This window comes from Chelon labrosus, assembly GCF_963514085.1.
Source record: "Chelon labrosus genome assembly, chromosome: 1".
NCBI classification, from domain to species: Eukaryota; Metazoa; Chordata; class Actinopteri; order Mugiliformes; family Mugilidae; genus Chelon; species Chelon labrosus.
In genome coordinates this window covers 8,475,187-8,493,603 of record NC_140337.1, presented here as the reverse complement: position 1 = coordinate 8,493,603, position 18,417 = coordinate 8,475,187, and the positions used below count along the sequence as shown (strand labels likewise).

Sequence of the window (18,417 nt, the reverse complement as noted above, 5' to 3'; positions counted from 1 at the left end):
TTTCTCAAACATTTTACTCCCTTAATCTTTTAACTGAGTATTGTAGTGGAATGTATGGTATGTACAATAAAGTAATTCAACAACTTGAACAAACTTTATGTCAAAGCCTAATGAGGAACAAAAGGCCCAGGTAAAATACTGTAAATTAAGTATTATAACATAACATTATTTACATATTACATACTTATTAGTTCACTTTTTGTTAGCTGCCTAAAAGATTGGTGCTGACTTTAAATCACTTCCATCAATTTCTTTGGGTTTCCAGGCTTCCCTCAGTTAATTTTTCTCACCCAGTTACATCAACAACATTGTCCCGCGCCGACAGTCAGCTCTCAGCATTCAAAGCTCCCTCACCACAATTAGCAAACAAGAAAGTAAACAATCCAGTGCAAGCGGTGATTTGCTGGGCTATTTTTCTAAAGGCTTAAATTAGAGTTTGCCAGCTAGCCGTGAGCTCGCGATAAGCTGATCCCTCAAACAGCCAACATGATACTGTCTGGAGGTTGTTTATTGAACTGTAGAGAATGGCAACTTGAACCACAGGTTAGCCATACCTGGAAAGATCATCTTAATAAAATGTCCAGACATCTTGAAGTGAAAAAGTGCTTGTTGCTCTGACTCTGGTTATTGCCATGGCAAGAACGAATACTGAGTACTGAGCATTAAGATTGTAGACTTGTGAGAACCTGCCTCTGGAAAAGGACCTCTGTGGATCAGGCATGTTCCAGTGAATCCCACAGACAGTTGATCGATTTGGGATCTAGTGAATTTGGAGGCCAGGTCAACACCTTATGCTGTTCTTCATGTTTTTTGAGTTGTTCCTAAAGTGTTTTTGTGTGTGTGCCTGTCAGGCTGCATCCTGCTGGGGATGGCTGCTGCCATCAAGGAGTGTCACTGCTATGGGGTGGGGGTGCCTGGTCTGGTCTAGGTGGGTGCTACATGTCTAAGGGGCCATCCACACGGAGACGCTTTTTGGTCTAAATGCAGATGTTTTGCATCGTTTTGGCCGATCGTCCAAACGAATCCTGTAAACGCATTACCTTAAAACGCACTTTTCTGAAACCTGGTCCCAGGGTGAAAAAATTCGCAAACGCAGCCCTGGAGTGTTCGTGTGGATGGGGAAAACGCATATTTGCGTTTCGATGATGTCATCGCCACACCCCTCGAGCAGCCTTCCACCTCTTATATCCCGGGAGACGTCTCGTAACAACATCAACAACGATGGCGGACTACATGCTCGTGTTCCTGCTGGAGAAGATATTAAGCCTATTAGGGTTACTAGGGCAAAATATCATATCATGCGATTTGTAAACAGCGCTCAAGCTTTATGCGCATGCTCCGCCTCTTCCTCTCCGTTTTTGGTGAATTTCTGAAACTGAAACAGCGCCACCTATAGGCCTGGAATATGAAGTAGCGTTTTCAGTCGTGTTGAGATGGATCCGTGTGTACGCAAATATTCTTGAAACGATGCCAGGGAAAACGGAGGGGGAAAAGATCGTTTTGGTACGTGTGGACGGGGCCTAAGTAACATCCACATGAATACCAGGTCCAAAAGTTTCCCAGCAGAACATTGGATTGTCACAAGATGGTCGATGTTATTCACTTCTCCTGTCAGTGGTCAAAATGTTGTGGCTGATCAGTGTATATCCATTCCCATGTTGATAAGAATATTAGAAAAGAGAAATTAAACACAGATTTTAAAAACGTGCAAACAATTTGCAATTAATCACAAATGACCTATGGACATTCATGCAGTTAATTATGACATTTTAATTCTGAATTTGCAGTAAAAGTTATTTGGGTCAAAGTTACAGCTAGGTCGTTGCTATGATAAGTTTCTGTCCAAATACAACCTGTCTGAATGCAAAGGCATTGGTATGAAATACAGAATAAAAGGTTTGTACAATAAACTTTACAAATTAAAGCACTGAACTGAGAACATAGGTTGATTAATAATTAATTCGCTTATTTAAGCTATTTTGACATCAAGTTGAATAATTTCCTTCCAAATATCCCATAGTTTTGACCACATGTGTGCATGATTATTATGACTGCTTCAATTTAAAAGATCCAAGCTGAAATTTTACACATTTACTGTGGTATATTGTCAAATACATCTTATACAAATGTATGTTGATATAATTTAAACCTCTGCTTGGGTTTTAAAACTTTTAACAAAATCCCTCATCAGCTTTTGCCATCTAGGTTTGCTTTATATCAGCTGTGTCTATTGAATAAAGAGATCTTCCAATCTCTCCAGTTCACACCCCACAGCGATGGATGAGGAAGTCATTTTTGTCGTTTGTCGAGTGCTCCTGGCGTGGGCTGAGAGGTAAAGCTAACACATCGCATTTTGGAGACGAGGGGAGGAGAGGACACAGGGGGGAGATAGGCCTGTCTGAGAGGATACTGCTATTGAGTTGTAAATGAGCTTGTAATTAGCCCTTACACATTTGCCTGGAGGGAATCAGTGTGTGTGTGTGTCATTGTGTTTTTTAACCCCTTTTCCTTAGAATAGGGGTTGGCAGTGATAAGCAGATAATACTAATTACTTCTCCTCCCAATTGCTTGTTAATTGTGCTTGGTGTGGATTTATACAGCGTGGTAATACCCCCCCCCCCATTCATCACACACACACATACACACTCATGCCCCCTGCCTTGCCTGTTGGCAAAATCAACAGGTCATTTTTTAATCAGGAGACTCCTGTTTAAGCCACTGATTAATTATGCCAAGTGGGGTTCCACCATATATGGGTCCAGCCAATTAGGCAGGCAGTGTCTTTGTGTATGCACATTAAATTGTAACTGCTAAAACACTTTAACATAGTCTACAGTGTGCTCTTAAATTACAAATACAATAAAGCGCACAGTCAATGGAAAGACATGTTGGTTGTATTTTAGTGTGTATTGGGAAAAAGCTAAGTATTCCCTAGGAAGGCTATGAGTCAATCACAGGTTCAACACTCATAAGCTATGTGTGTATTCAAGGCTCGGTACGTCATAATGGACGTTGGTAACCGCTCCCATTTAATGCCAGTTCAGAAATTTCTCCTCCTTCTGCCAATGCACTTGTACGAATCTCGTCACAATTTTCATCCAGTGGTCTGTAGTGAAACAGTGAATCGTCTGCCCTTACCAGATACAGCACCTTTCTACCATAGCAAATGATTCTCATTCACTTACACAAGCTGTATCAGTGGAAGCTGCCATGCCAGGTACTCGTTTGCCATTGGAAGCAACTTTACTGTCTTCCTCAAGGACAGTTTTGCCGGCCTATGAGTGGCCAGGGATTGAATCATCAACATTGCAATTAATGGGCAACCCGTTCTACCACCTGAACCACAGCTGCCCAACATGTGACTGGCCAACATAACCATACACCCATTGACAAGATTTCAACTATGGAAACCACCTACAGTTATGTGTATGATAATGTGCTGCTTTTCAACAACGCATTGAGGTAAGACATCGCAACTCCTACTTCTAACTTGTGCATCATAGAATGTGTCCAGGTCCTGGTTCCTGTTGAAGATGAACTGGCACAACTTAAGGTGCATGGAGTGATCAAGACTCTGGCAACAGATGAAGTTTAAGGAACAACTTTTTTAGACTGATGCATGGCCTTCATCAGGGTGGTCTGATCAAGCACACAATTCTTGGTTCCTGCCATTTATGAGGATACGCTGTCAATTTCAATATATTGACTTTGCTGAGGATTTTTACCTTACATTGAAGAGAAGCACCAGAATGTACCATGCCATGGTCACATTAGCATTGAGGAAAAGGCATCTGCTCTGGTTTTTCATGTCCTTTGGATGATTCACCACCTGAGCAAAAGACACACAAACACGCAAGTATCTACAATTAAAACTGGCTTTCCAATTCTGCTGTGTTTGGACTGTTTGGGATGGGTTTGCTACAATATTTTAAGGCAATCTTGGAAAACATGTTGCAGAACTGGTCACTCTTTCTTCATAAGCAATTATGAGAAATACAAGACTAATTAATGTTTCCGTGGTTAATGGAGTGTTTACTATTGTTTTATATAGTGATGAGAATGAAAATATATACCGTAAGTATTATCACTGTAAAGTAGCAGAGAATATGAAAATATGGCCAGCGTGTGATCCATATGGCTTGGGATTAGAGCCTTCTGTGTTAAAAGTCATCGCTTTGTTTACTTTTGTCACTTCTGTTACAAATAGTGTGGGTCACACCTCCAAAACTAGGTCCACAGACGCTCAGAGGCCTGACACTGGAAAATGGCTGACACTAGCTCTGTGGCAGTGCGACGAACATTATTTAGATAGATAACGAATTTAACAAACATTAAATATATAGATGAAATCAATATCTTACGTTTAAATAGCACTGGTATGGTATGATATGCACTTTACAGTCTTGGAAAATTCAAGATGCCAGCATCAACACACTGGATAAAGGGGTTAATACATAAGTGATAATAGCATGAATCAGTGATGTAAGGAGTTTCTGTTTTACAAAGATGTATATAATTAACGTTTAAACCCCACCCCCACCTCTCTACAAACACATCATCTGTTCATCCCATCGCAACCTTATGATTCATCCTGTTCTAACGGCTTTGGAGTGCTTAAGCAGATTTTGGTTCAGTCTGCTCTCAAAGTGTTAAACAGATTGGTTGGGGGGGGGGGATTTCTTGTAACGAAGGTGAGTGTGTGTGTATGTGTGTGTGTGGTGGTGGTGGTCGGTGTCTGAAACTTGGACGGGTAAGATTAACTGTGAGCATGATCTTCACTGAGCTCATTTCTCCCCTTCTGTGCTAAAGAGTGTGACTGACACACACACACACACACACACACACAGACCCCCCTCCCCTTTCCTTTATCCCACCTCTCCCACCTGGTATTTTAATCTAGATTTAGGATCAAACACATATCAAATGATCGCCTACAGCTTACAAAGTAATTCTATATGATTTCTATCTACGTTAAACTCAACAGCATCTCAGGAACAGATCTATGAAACTTCTTCCACGACTGGCACCGAAAGGGTTAATCGACTGGTTATCCAAAAGAAAATGAACTTATGTCACTTGTGATAATTTAATTATTGTTTTAAGTAATTTATAGAGTAAACATTTGCTGCTAACAAGTTCCTCAAATCTAAGAATATGCACAGTGTTTATTGATATGATGATATTTAGTGGTACAGGATTATTAGACCACCACTATTCGTCTGGTGATGGAGGGCACATGCTGAAGACCACAAGCTGGATTTGTTTCATATTTTGTTTCTGGATGTGATCTGACCACCTCATATCTCTTTTCTTTCTCCGTGGAGAACCTGCGCTGATACAAAACAACTCCACTTCTACAACATAACCATAAAAATGCAAGTGTATGTGTGCAAATTGTTTCTTTCCAGATAAGAAACTGTAAAATAAGTGTATTTTACTACTAAAAATGTTGTTGTAAATTCTAAAACCCACCAATGAGCACTAATTTATAATTATTGTAGTTTTTTCATAATGAAAATGTTGTAAATGATTTCCATGAATCATACAGTAGCTGCTATACAGCTGAATATTTAAAACTACATTACATTTGTGTCCTAAGAAAACGACAGCTTAAGTGAACACAGATTGTAACTGTTATGTATACACAGTTAATATCTGTTTCATTTAGTTGTTTACAGTTGTGGAGGTCATTTAGAAGTTAGGGATAAAATAATAAGGAAAAAAGAAAAACTCACAAGTTTATATATCTTATCAAAATATATCTGGGACTCCAGCTGTTCGTAGATCAGCTATGGCTGTCTGGCAGGATCATATCTGTGTTCTAGACAGATTTGTAGACCGGATTTTAAACCAGATGATCCTTCACCTGACTGCAACCTTTATGTAAATCTATATTCACTCCAGGGGGTAATCTATATGTGCCTTCAGAGGCAATTATTTAGGACTTTAAATAAAACTACAATTGGCTTATTTATTCTGGTTTACTAATGCTTAACATACATGTATTTTCCCCAAGGCTACTTTGTTCAAATGAACATGTTTGCATTATAGTTGACAGATGCTCAGAGGACTCTTAACCTGATTAATAAGAAAATTGTCTTTAGACTGATTAATGAGCTACTGAGATCAGAGGGATTGGATCGGGTGTCCTGGAGCTGCTCTGCCACACATCGATGTCCAGGGGCGTTTTCATTATGTCTTGGCCTGACAAGAGGTCACGCAGGATCGCCTACATGCAACCATGTCTGTTTTAATTACATGGGTATTAGCTGGTCGGGATCGCTGCGGCTTTGTGTCCCGACATGTCCCCAAGGCCAAATGTCGGGGCACATGTGATACTGATTTTCATGTTCAGGGACGCCACTATTTAACTGTGCCAACCAAGTGTGTTGAAGAAACTCTTATATTACTTTTCCAAGTTTTCAGCCTGCAGAGCTACACCAGGAAGCATTTTCTACTCTTGCCTGCTGTCCAGAGACTGACATGTTTTATGCACCACACAAACTTTCTGACAACATTTGCCCCTTCCCATCATCTGCTCCTCAGACAGGGCTCCGTCCCCACCAGATCCGACCTATTAAATAACCTATCCTCACTTGTTTGCTCACTGCAGTCATCCTGGCAGTCAATGTATCCTCAGGCTAAGCCAAACAAGCTGATCAGCCAGGCACCTCTGTACACACTACCCCCCACTAAGAAGCTAATGGCCAGCACGTATAATCCTTCTCAAAACAACCACAGAGATGCTAATTGTATCTGGCTATAAATACAGGTTGACTCCTAGTCTTCTTTCTTCATTTGTCTCTACTCCACTAAACCAGGAACACGCCGCCTCCTGTTTACACCGGCTTCTCTAAAACATTTGCCAAAATACCAGGAAAGACGCGATTGCACAGAGAGAGGGCGGACAGACGCTGCAGGTGTCAGTAAACTTGCAGCATCTCAAAAAAAAGTGCGAGTGCACGGAGCTTTACGCACGGACTGAAGGCTTCATGCGGGTTTTGGAACTTCTTCACTGAGCTACTGAAAAGCAACAGGGCGAGATGTTCCCACTGCCCATGTTTACACCGGACCAGGTCGCTCGGGTCTGCGAGAACTTGGAGGAGACCGGGGATATCGAGCGCCTCGGTCGCTTCCTCTGGTCTCTGCCGGTCGCTGTGCCTGGCACCGCCGGGGACGCGCTGAACCGACACGAGTCCGTAATGCGAGCGAGAGCGCTGGTCGCCTTCCACGGGGGGAACTTCGAGGCTCTTTACCAGATCCTCCAGAGCCACCGGTTTACGCGCGAGTCGCACGCCAAACTCCAGGACCTGTGGCTGGACGCGCACTACCGAGAGGCGGAGAGGCTCCGGGGGCGGCCGCTGGGCCCCGTGGAGAAATACCGGATCCGCAAGAAGTTCCCACTGCCCCGCACCATCTGGGACGGTGAGCAGAAGACGCACTGCTTTAAGGTAAAGACTAGGAGAGATATATCTTGTAGAGGTATCATTTGGTGACATGTAGTTAGTGATGCACTTAAATGGCACAAATTGCACATTAACATTTGAAACTTGGACACCAGCTCTCTTGTTAAGGTGTTTTTGTAACCTCACTGCTGTTCAAGCAGCCTGGTCTTTGAGCTCTTAAGATGATAAAAGTCAGAGCCACGGTTATCCCTCTGCCTTCTGCCTACAGATCTACTTTAGGCTGGTGTCCTGCTGCAGGACCTGATATGTCAAACAAGGGCACTCACCTCTGAAAAGTCTACTCGCTTTAGAATACTGTTAAACTTTGAAACACACTGATCTGTTTACACATCACTGTCCTTTCTTGTATTTAATATAATAAATTCGCTCCGTATATAAGAACACTATTTTCAGTGCAAAGCTTGCAGACTTAAGCGCAGATTTAATATACAATACCCTGATGTGGATAGCACCTTAAACAATGAACACATTTTTAATATTTTATTGTCATGAGACTGATAGTCACATAAAATAATCTGGTCACAACAGAAGGCATACAGTTAGAGAGCAATAAAGCATGTCCTTTGCCTCTTAGGTAAGTTCCTATATGTGTGATCTCCCTCTTGTGTTCAGACAAAGTATTGCTCGTGAGTTAGTAATCTTTAATTCCAAACCTCAGGAGGGAGAGCCTGTCCACCAGCCTATTAAGCCCCTTAACATGATCCAATTTAGTGGATATACATTGTTCTGTGTACTAACGTAGGTTGTGTCTAGTCTAATACGATTATACCGAGCATAATATGAGAGTGATAAGATTATTGTGGTTTAATAGGATGATATAAAACGAAACAACTAAGCGTGTCATTGTGGCCTCCATATGCAGACTCGGTGCAAGTTTCACACATCTGTTTATAGGAAACTAAGAGACATGAACTTAAACATAATGTTTTATTCTCCTACAGGAAAGAACCCGGAGTTTGTTGAGAGAGTGGTACCTCCAAGATCCATACCCCAACCCATCCAGGAAGCGCCACTTGGCCCAGGCCACAGGTCTCACGCCCACACAAGTCGGTAACTGGTTCAAGAACCGCCGGCAAAGAGACCGCGCCGCATCAGCAAAGAACAGGTACCTCATACATATTTTTTATTGATTATGATAAACAACAAGAATAAGGATTAAAACTGGGCTTGAAGAGGATAAAATGTTCTCAGATAGAATCAATAGATGTCAATGTGCACCATACTTTTAAATACTAAATATGGCCTAATTCCACAAAGACTCTGAATAAAACCAATGATTTAATATCAGTCTGTAGAGTATACCTGTCTTATGTGGGATTAGAAAGTCTCAAATCTAGGACCTCACTCTTATCTCTCTCATCTCTCCCTCCACCCAGACTCCAGCAGGATTCTTCCCTCCTGCCTTCTGAAAGCTCACCTGACGGCTCCCATCAGGAGCGCCACCACCACCCCCACCTCCTGCATGCCTCCCCTCGCAACCTGGGCAGCCCCGAGGCCAGCGACTGCAGCACGGAGACGGAGCGCAGGGGAACAGGAGCGTCCACCCCAGAGATCTCCGTCAGCAGCGACAGCGAGTTTGAGCCTTGAGACAATGGACTCTTTCCCATCAGACTCAGACATATTCTAAGAACACTTGAACTTTCAGTGCGACTGTGAACACATTAGAGGTGTTCTCGTGGGAGGAGGCCACTCGTGGCTGTGAGTGGACAATGTAAAGGGAAAATATGCACTTAACAAGCACCATGGCACATGACCTTGACTGTTATATGTATTAGTTTTTAGCTGATCATGACTCAGCGCTGTAGATTGGTAAACATCCACAGGTGTAAAACAGTATTTTCAGCTCTCAGGCAAAGTATTTAGATGATGTCAATACTGACAAGTTTTTATATTGGTTTCAGTCAATATTTTTGGATAGATAATTTTCTAATAGTTTTATGGAAGCTATATATGTTTATCAGAGAATTATGTGAACGCAGTGAACAATGCCTTGGGATGGCTGTTATTGTATGACACTATATTAACATGCACATTAATAAATTATCATCAGATTAGCACAAACTCTAGAAAGTGCAAAACAGAGTAATTACCATTAAAGTAGAATTTTCCTACATCATTCACCTTACATAATCATGTGAATTTAAAGTTATGCACCAGAAATAGCTAGCAGTGGTGGAAAATCTTATGTTGTTCAAGTTTAAGCAAATTTATCAACATTAAAAACGCAGTTACATAGCCAAACACCACCTGTATGAAGGTAGCAGCCAAACATTCTTATGCAAACCATGAAAAACATAATCTCTTTTCTGTCTTATTCAGTGGAATCGGGTTATAATGTGCATGTATACATAGTGAAAAAAACAATTCAATACATTTCACTGCCTTAAAAAGGAACTAAGGGCATCACTCTTCAAGCTGTATATGGTTAACAATGTACACATGCTGCTCAGAAAATACAAACCCTTGTCATCAGCTGTTCACTTCTCTGACTGAAATGCGCTGGGCTGTTGTGAACGCTCCTGAGCTGCTCTGATGATGGACTCCTGCAGGAGCCGACACAGAAAACATGAATCAGAAAGGTCGTAAAGCACTCTTAACTCAATGTGCCTATTACATTTGAGAACAGTGAAACCCAGCCAGACACGATTGTGTCTTCATGTCGATGGCACATTCGAAAGGCTTACTGTTTGCTGTCTTCCTTACAACCGTCGTTTCTCACAATACGTTTCTGCATTTCAATGAAAATGTGTATTTTGTAAATGTTTTATGTAAATAAATGAACCTATTTTTATCCAGAGTTATTCTGACTCGGTGTATTTACAAGTTCCAAATAGTATGAATGCTGAGACACATTCAAATAAATTGCTCTCTTTTTAGCAGTGTCCTATACCTTAAATCAAGGGTGAGAACCCCAAACACCAGACCCCCTTTTGGACATATTTTTTAGCCTCATCTAAATTTTTGTAAACGATTGTAATGGTTAGCAATTACAGTTGCTTGATATGGTAAAGACACTGGCGACTCAGTTCCTTTTTCCACACCCTGAAAACTTTATGCTGGAGTTTCATTATTTATTTGTGGATAAAAATGGAGAAGTATATTGGCTGGCTGTGTCTCAGTTGTTAAAAGACAGAGCTGACAAAAGACAACATAAAATGGTGACACACACAAACTGTATTCTTGTCTCCCCCTTGCTCTCTACATCAGAAAATCCCAAATATTTAAATGATACAAATGAGTATGTATTTATATGCTTTAGATTATAAGTAATATGTCCCTGGCCAGTCAAACTGTCAGTTGTCTATTCGTCCTTAATTTTGACTTCATGCACTGGTTCCCCACCACTGTTTCTTCTTATGAAGTAGTTATTCACATTGGATTAGCAAGCTAGCAAACATTCAAATGACACAGAGCTGCATTGATGTTCATTTGGAGTTATCTGGGCCATATTATGGATGTAAGTCCATGACTTGCTTTCCCTTTGGCTCTGGTTTAGTTTAGGAGCATATGAATTTATAAACATTTAGCTCTTTAGCTGCTGAATTTCGCCAGCTAGCCATCTAGCTAGCTAGCTACTTAGCTAGCGCCTTGTGTAGGCTAATTTAGCTAACACTTATGCACGCACTATTTATGAAACTAACTAATTATAACCCTCATTTCTATATAAAAACGAGGTTTTTTGACAACTCTCACCAATGTTTGAAGCCACTTCCATTCTTCGTCTAGTCTGAACAACAACAATGTCCACTGCTGAATAAAGAAGACAGACCTACGTACGTTGGTTGCTTTCAAAAGAAGATGGCGACGGGAAGTATTGTCATCTTTCGTGCAGCAGTACGGAAGTAGGAAATGAGGGATTAGAAAAGAGCTATCTTATCTTTGTATTATTGTACTGTATTCTCAACTACTAGTAACACAACAAGGTTGGCAAATTTCAGAATGACTGAACTGAAATATTTCAACTTTTTTAATATGTGGTTAATAATGTAATCGCCAATGGTAAACACCCCTTTTACTGCCATTTTAATTAATATAAATTCAATAAAAGTCGAAATTCAGTATCATCATTGATACCATATTAAACAAAATTCGTAATATTTGTGATGCATTTTGTGATATAGCCTACTGTTGGTTACATTCACTTATTGTTATCCCATTACTATTCACCGGCATATTTTCTACTAAAAAGTTTGGAAAACATTTGTTAGTTGACTCTTAAAAAATGAAAATGGAATAGGCATTCGGTCAAAATGTTTGTGTCTCTAGTGCCTATATTGCTGGGTACTAAAGAACTATTTGTTGCTTTGAGTGTTGATATCTTAAAATGGTTGGTCTGTAATTTAGTCGATGTTCGTCAAATTAAACTCAGAATGAGTTGATGCCATTCAAAATCCAGCTTATTCACTTGCCTATATTCAAGACTATGAAATTAAACATGGAGCTCTTATTAAATGTACCAAAAGCTTCATGTTATGACCTACTGGATATTATATTACCAATATTAAGTTAACAAGACCACAGCTTTTGAAGTTCTTGTGTAGAAAGTAATGAATGTAAGCAGAGAAATGTCTTCTCAAGAGTGGACAGAATGGGGACATTTAAAGATAATTGGAGCACCAGTTGTGCTGTTTGTGGAAATGTCAGCCTCTAAATGTCTCCTTTGTAAAAGCACTACCTGTTTCTCTCAGAAAAAAATAAAACAAAACAAAAAAAACATGCAGAATTGCTCTGCTTCCTGCTTCACTGTAAGAAATGGGCGTCTTTACATTACCTAGTCCCACCCACACTTGCAGGAGTAGAGAAGACTTCTGCTTACCTGTCAGTTGAAGTCTCTGTTAAATCCATGTTAGGATCATTTTGAATAGGTTATATGTTAGTTGGAGTCCAGACAGGTGGGAGTATTTGGAGCTGTTTGTAGATTTTGTTGAAGCATGGACAGCCAGGGGAGGAAAGTAGTGGTCTGTGACAATGGGACAGGGGTAAGTCTGATAGTCCAAAAGTCAATATTGCACTATGTAGTATGTTGTTAATATCATTGCATATAGTAAGCTATATAAGCAACTGGTATTGGTTTTCTTCTTTTCCATTACTGTCATCTTGAAATATTATCTTCATGGCATCACACTGTTCATGTAAACACATATACCTTTAAGAGATTTTGAGGAAAACCTACAATCAATGTTTATTTCACTTAAAAGTTATTGATCTAAAAATGACATTCAAATACTTTAGTGTAAAATGTCTGAAGAATTCTGAGGGTGTGAAACAGTTCGCATACTGCAGCCTGATTCCACATCTGTCTGGACTTGTCACTCCTGCCATTAGTGTGCACACACACACAGCCATAAATGGTTGCGATGCTTTGAACTGAGCACGCATTGGGTGAAAAGAAGGAAGAGAGATTTGAGCAGCTAAAATCTCAGGAGTGGCTCTGTAACACTGTACTGTAGAATTTACGTGTTGATTTCTGAGTGTGGAAATGTACCTTCAGTCAGAAACTGACCTCTTTGTTTTTTTCATTTTAACCTCTGACAGGAATCTACTATGTCCCTGCAGGCTAAGGAATGTGTCTATGGCCACAAAAACAAGTTGAGACAATAGTAGGAGCTTTAGTCAGGACAGCCAGAAGAGCAGTCTGTGAGGATCTGTGTGGCATTTAAAAGCTGTGCAATAGCACATTTATTTAATTGTGCTTGTCAAATGAATTACTCTACATGCTTTTAAAAGTGTAATGAAATTGCACTTGCATCGTCTGATAAAAAAGACAAAATCTAGTAAAAGCATCGCAATAATACACTCCCGGTCCGTTTCCTGGATGCAGATTAAGCCCAGCACCAGATTAAAATGACTGAACCGGATTTATGAATGGACTGTAGAAAGGGCTTAATGCAAGATCACAGTTAATGCTGAGCCTCGACTCAGGCCGTTACAAACAAACTCTCTGTTTCAGTCAACAAAAGCCAAAACGAGAACTGTGTTCGCACACACAAAAAAGCTCTTGATAAACTCTCCTGATATGTTTCATTTTCACATCCCTGCCCAGTTTGTCAAGTGTGGCTTTGCTGGATCCAACTTCCCTGAGCACATCTTCCCCGCCATGGTGGGCCGGCCAATCATACGATCAACCACCAAAGTGGGCAACATCGAGATTAAGGTGAGATGAAAAGAGAGCCTGTTCTTTGGGAAGTCTGACAGAAATAAACAGATATAGACAAAACAGCAACGGGAGAATAAAATGGATAGAAAAGGGGATATCACAAACTCCCATACAACCTTATCTGGTAGGTTTGGACACATACTTTAAGACGTGTTACGCTAACGTGACCTAACTCTGCTCCTTCGTCTTCAGCTAATGAGTATTAAAGTGTCTTAGAGCTGCACACCTGTTAGCTTCCTGGGCCACAGTTAAGTTCATACGCTCATGTAACCTTAGATGCAGAGTTCATTCAGACCTTTTAGCCTTTTAATCCCTGTCGGATTGTGCAAAGGCATTTTGTAAAGCAGGAATAAAAAGGACACTGGCACACTGGCATAAACAGTACACACAGGTTTGGTAATAAAAATGACTCGAGGGGTGATTTTGCTCATTATATTTTGCCATTTTAGTAGCCTGAATTCACAGGCTCATCTCAGAAAGCTGGACTCTTTACGGAGCTCCTTCCTGATCTGATCTCTTCCTCCAGGACCTGATGGTGGGGGATGAGGCCAGTGAGTGTCGCTCCATGCTGGAGGTGTCCTACCCCATGGAGAATGGCATGGTGCGCTGTTGGGATGACATGCTCCACCTGTGGGACTACACCTTTGGCGCCGACCGTCTGAACATCAACCCATCAGAATGCAAGGTGCAAAACGGATGCATCGATCATGTGTTTGCGCAGTTTGGTCTGATTCTTTGGGGAATATGAACCTGTTCTTTGAAGCTAGTGCTAAAGTTTGCATGAAACAACTTTGTGCATCCATCCATCTATCCAGCTGAGGTTGGGTTTAAGTGGCACCAAACAAAGCATGGTGTTCTAGACGTCCCTCTCTATGGCGACGTCATCCAGTTCCTTATGAGTGATTCCAAGGCGTCTCAGCCCACATGAGATATTTAATTTCGTTATCAAGTCCGTGGTCTATCCCAGAGTGTTCCTCCAGATGGACATTCCTGGTAAAAGGAGGTGCAAGTCCCCTGTCTTCTGGCCCCATCCAAACCTTTATTTTGTCCTAAAAGATTAACCTCAGGAACATGAAAGGTGTTTCATATCGTAATTGTGACATTAACCAACAAAACATGATATTTTCTCGAATTTTCTCTATAGATATGCATAGAATATTACTGACATGTTTCTGTCTTTTTCAAGATCCTACTGACCGAGCCGCCAATGAACCCCACCAAGAACCGGGAGAAAATCGCGGAGGTCATGTTTGAGAAGTACCAGTTCCATGGCATCTATGTGGCGATTCAGGCTGTGCTCACTCTGTACGCTCAAGGTAATGTAATGTATTACATCCTGCTTTTAAATCTATTGAAATCCTATGTGGCCTGACCTTCACGCTTGAACGCAAAGAGTATTGAAATTTGGCTTTATTTTTTTTTAATCACATCCTCTTCTGGGAATGGATTTTGCCAATAGGTTTGCTCACTGGTGTGGTCGTCGACTCGGGAGACGGCGTCACCCACATCTGTCCGGTGTACGAGGGGTATTCTTTACCCCACCTGACGCGCAGGCTGGACATCGCCGGACGTGACATCACACGATACCTCATTAAGGTGAGATGCAGGGTCTGAATATAGGAAAAACTTGGAAGTTGTACAGAACCTTACTTTAACAAGTCACCTTTTTCTCTTCTCAGCTCCTGCTGCTCCGTGGCTATGCCTTCAACCATACAGCCGACTTTGAGACTGTGCGTATGCTGAAGGAGAAGCTCTGCTATGTGGGATACAACATTGAGCAAGAGCAGCGTCTGGCCACAGAGACCACCTTCTTGGTGGAGTCGTTCACGGTGCGTTGAGGTGCAACATTGCCTTGTAGACATTCAGAAACTAAAGAAAATGTATTCTGTTTAATCATCTGCTGATGAAGTATGGATCATCAGCCTGCACCACCAAGTCATGTGTCCTGGCATACAGTACAACAACTCTGACTAAACTGCATTGGTGATATCATCATGAAAAAAACCTTCAGTTAAACTTGAATTTGCTCCATCCTCTGGCGCAGCTCCCTGACGGCCGGCAGGTGAACGTGGGTGGAGAACGATTTGGAGCCCCTGAAGCTCTATTCCAGCCTCATCTAATCAACGTGGAAGGAGCCGGAGTGGCCGAGCTGTTGTTTAACACCATCCAGGCTGCAGACATTGACCTCAGGTCTGATCCTCCTCCGGATCTCTAAACTTCATTTTTGTCTAACAAAATCTCTAACAATCATTTCTGCTCACCGCTTTCGTTACAGGGCCGACTTCTATAAGCACATAGTTCTGTCAGGAGGGTCCACCATGTACCCCGGCCTTCCATCCAGACTAGAAAGAGAGATCAAGCAGCTGTACCTGGAGAGGGTGCTTAACGGAGACACGCAGAAGCTATCTGTAAGAACTTGAAGATTAGTTATCGTAGTCTTATCTTGTTAAGGAGCAAATCTTTGTAAGAGTGTGGTACCAGTACGTCAAATATCGTGTTACACAACAGTTTATACTTCACGCACCTGTGCACCTATGCGGAAAACCCATGATTATCATCTGTTAGTGTCAATAACTTTTTCCATTAATCTATAATTGTTACATAGCATTGATGAAGTAGCTTTTTCTAATACTAGAATCTGTCAAAACAATCTCACTCATTTGCTTCTTCTGGAGTTTTCACTCCCAAGATTTTAAGATTAAAAGCTGATTTTGAGCAGACACTCTGATCACTGCATAAGTTAACTGTTGGACCAAGTGAGATATTTTCCTACTGTCCTTTGATAAGAGCTTTCCTTTTCTCTCACCTCTGCAGAAGTTTAAGATCCGAATCGAGGACCCTCCCAGGCGTAAACACATGGTGTTCCTGGGCGGCGCCGTGCTGGCCAACATCATGAAAGACAAGGACTCCTTCTGGCTTACCAGAGAAGAATACCAGGAGAAAGGCCTGGCCGTGCTGCAGAAACTGGGGGGTGGCATCAGATAAAATAAAATAACTTTCATGTCAACTCTTCATACTGGATGAAAAAGTCTCCCCATTCCTGCTAATGCTAGTTAATCAACTGAAAGAAAAAAAAAGAAAAAAATAGACAATTTTATACTGAAATCACTTGGAGGCCTAATGTCTCAGGAAATACTTAATATAGTTTTGTGTTTTTTACGTCTAAAACAATTAATAGGTGGTTTATTTTGCATCACTTCACATGGATATGTATACCTGAGACCTAATACTATACTTTTTGTTTAAACGGCAGTTTGATTCAGCCTTGTGTGACTACGCTAGCAAAAAGATTCATTATTTTTCAGGAAAAGTTTGCTTAAATCTCCAAACAGAATCAAAATAATTTGTCATGCCCTCTTCTTATGTTAAACTACTGATGAAACAACGATGTGAAATATGTTACTCATCCTACTGTAAAAAAAATAGATCTGTGAAAATCTATGCTGTTTTTAATGTTTTGCCCGTTATGTAAGTCTATACATTAAAACTTCTCATGCAGGTAAACGTGGCCCTTTCCTTATTTAAAACATAAAATAAATGAACAGGTAACTTTAACAGCAGTATCTGCTGCCATCTGGTGGTCCACACATTAAACTGCAACTTTTACAACCTCATCGTGACACAAAGCTGGATGTAAACAACATACTGAACAGATATTGCAATTTTTATTGCGATACTGAGTTACCTGACAAAGTACAGTAATGTGTTTGTACACTGAAAAGAAATAGTGAGCTCTCACAATGAACACATGCTTCACGCACACACACACCACATTCGAAGAACCTTCACATTAAATGAAAAAGCATGCAATAATGTTGAGAACACGTCATAGTCCTCCAACGGAACCTCCTGGGCCTACTGAAGACGCCTCCATACCTAGGTTTGATATCTACCCAACAAATTGAACGATTAAAAGTTAGTTTTAAATACACAATATGATCATTGAGAATGACACTTGAGTTGAACAGTCAGTTGATAGTGATGACTTGCAGCAGGGGTCACCAGAAGCCGGTGACCTTTGTACATTTTACATTCGACCAGTCACCGTGAGGTCCTGGTTTATCGGTCGGGCTGCCCTCTCAGTCCGACCAGGGTTGCCTTACGGTTCGGCCCGAGAGAAACGGCAGAACTCAAAAGCAAGAAACGTGAAATGAATGCAGCTCTGAAAGGATTCAACTCTTGACACTGAAAAAAAAGATTTTAATACATTCGCAAGTCATTAAGTAAATGCGTTGCAGGTCGTCTCGGTGATGTGATGTGCTTTTTTTTTTTTTTTCCTTGCTTGTTCGTGCTCGGTTTAAAAACAGAGATCTATCACTTCCCTCCTACTCGCCCATTACTCCACCTGCCAAAACCGTTTAATAGAATACGCAGGCAAGGAGGAGAGTCTGCGCCTTTTCTGAAAAGAGTAAAAATAGAATTGTCTCTGTGGGCGATTCTAAAAATAAACAGCTGATTTAAAGCTTCCCTCAAGCTGATTTCGTTCAAAGTAGACACCTGATGATTCACAAAATGGCCTCTTTTATTTTTTGTTTTAATCTGTGTTTTTGTCACTTTGGTATTGAGGTTTGGTCTTGGCTTTAACACATCTCACCTTTTTGTCAAACTGTGTCCCCACCTCTAACAGCATAGTTCCATCCTGCAGACGTTTACACATAACAGTGAAGTAATAAAACATCCAAGTGTCTTTTAGATTGTGCCCAGAACTATACCGTGAAAGGGTTACATCACCGCGGTGGACAATTTCTCCTGTGCGTACAGGAAGTGATTTTGTTTCCAGGCAACAGGAGCCTC

At 41.1% G+C, this 18,417-nt stretch overlaps 2 protein-coding genes across 2 annotated transcripts; both read left to right on the top strand.

Annotated features, from left to right (window-relative positions):
* Nucleotides 1-7,043: 7,043 nt before the first annotated feature.
* six7 (SIX homeobox 7) lies at nucleotides 7,044-9,053 on the top strand (the record flags this gene model as incomplete). Its single annotated transcript, XM_084566405.1, has 3 exons — nucleotides 7,044-7,451; nucleotides 8,408-8,571; nucleotides 8,843-9,053. The coding sequence occupies 3 exons, from the start codon at nucleotides 7,044-7,046 to the stop codon at nucleotides 9,051-9,053; spliced, it is 783 nt and encodes a 260-aa protein (XP_084422531.1).
* A 3,211-nt stretch (nucleotides 9,054-12,264) lies between these two features.
* On the top strand, nucleotides 12,265-17,127 carry LOC311494834 (actin-related protein 2). Its single transcript, XM_084554076.1, has 9 exons — nucleotides 12,265-12,445; nucleotides 13,510-13,620; nucleotides 14,150-14,308; nucleotides 14,810-14,939; nucleotides 15,083-15,219; nucleotides 15,303-15,452; nucleotides 15,668-15,813; nucleotides 15,899-16,031; nucleotides 16,438-17,127. The coding sequence occupies exons 1-9, from the start codon at nucleotides 12,398-12,400 to the stop codon at nucleotides 16,606-16,608; spliced, it is 1,185 nt and encodes a 394-aa protein (XP_084410202.1). The 5' UTR covers nucleotides 12,265-12,397; the 3' UTR covers nucleotides 16,609-17,127.
* The last annotated feature ends 1,290 nt before the right edge of the window (nucleotides 17,128-18,417 follow it).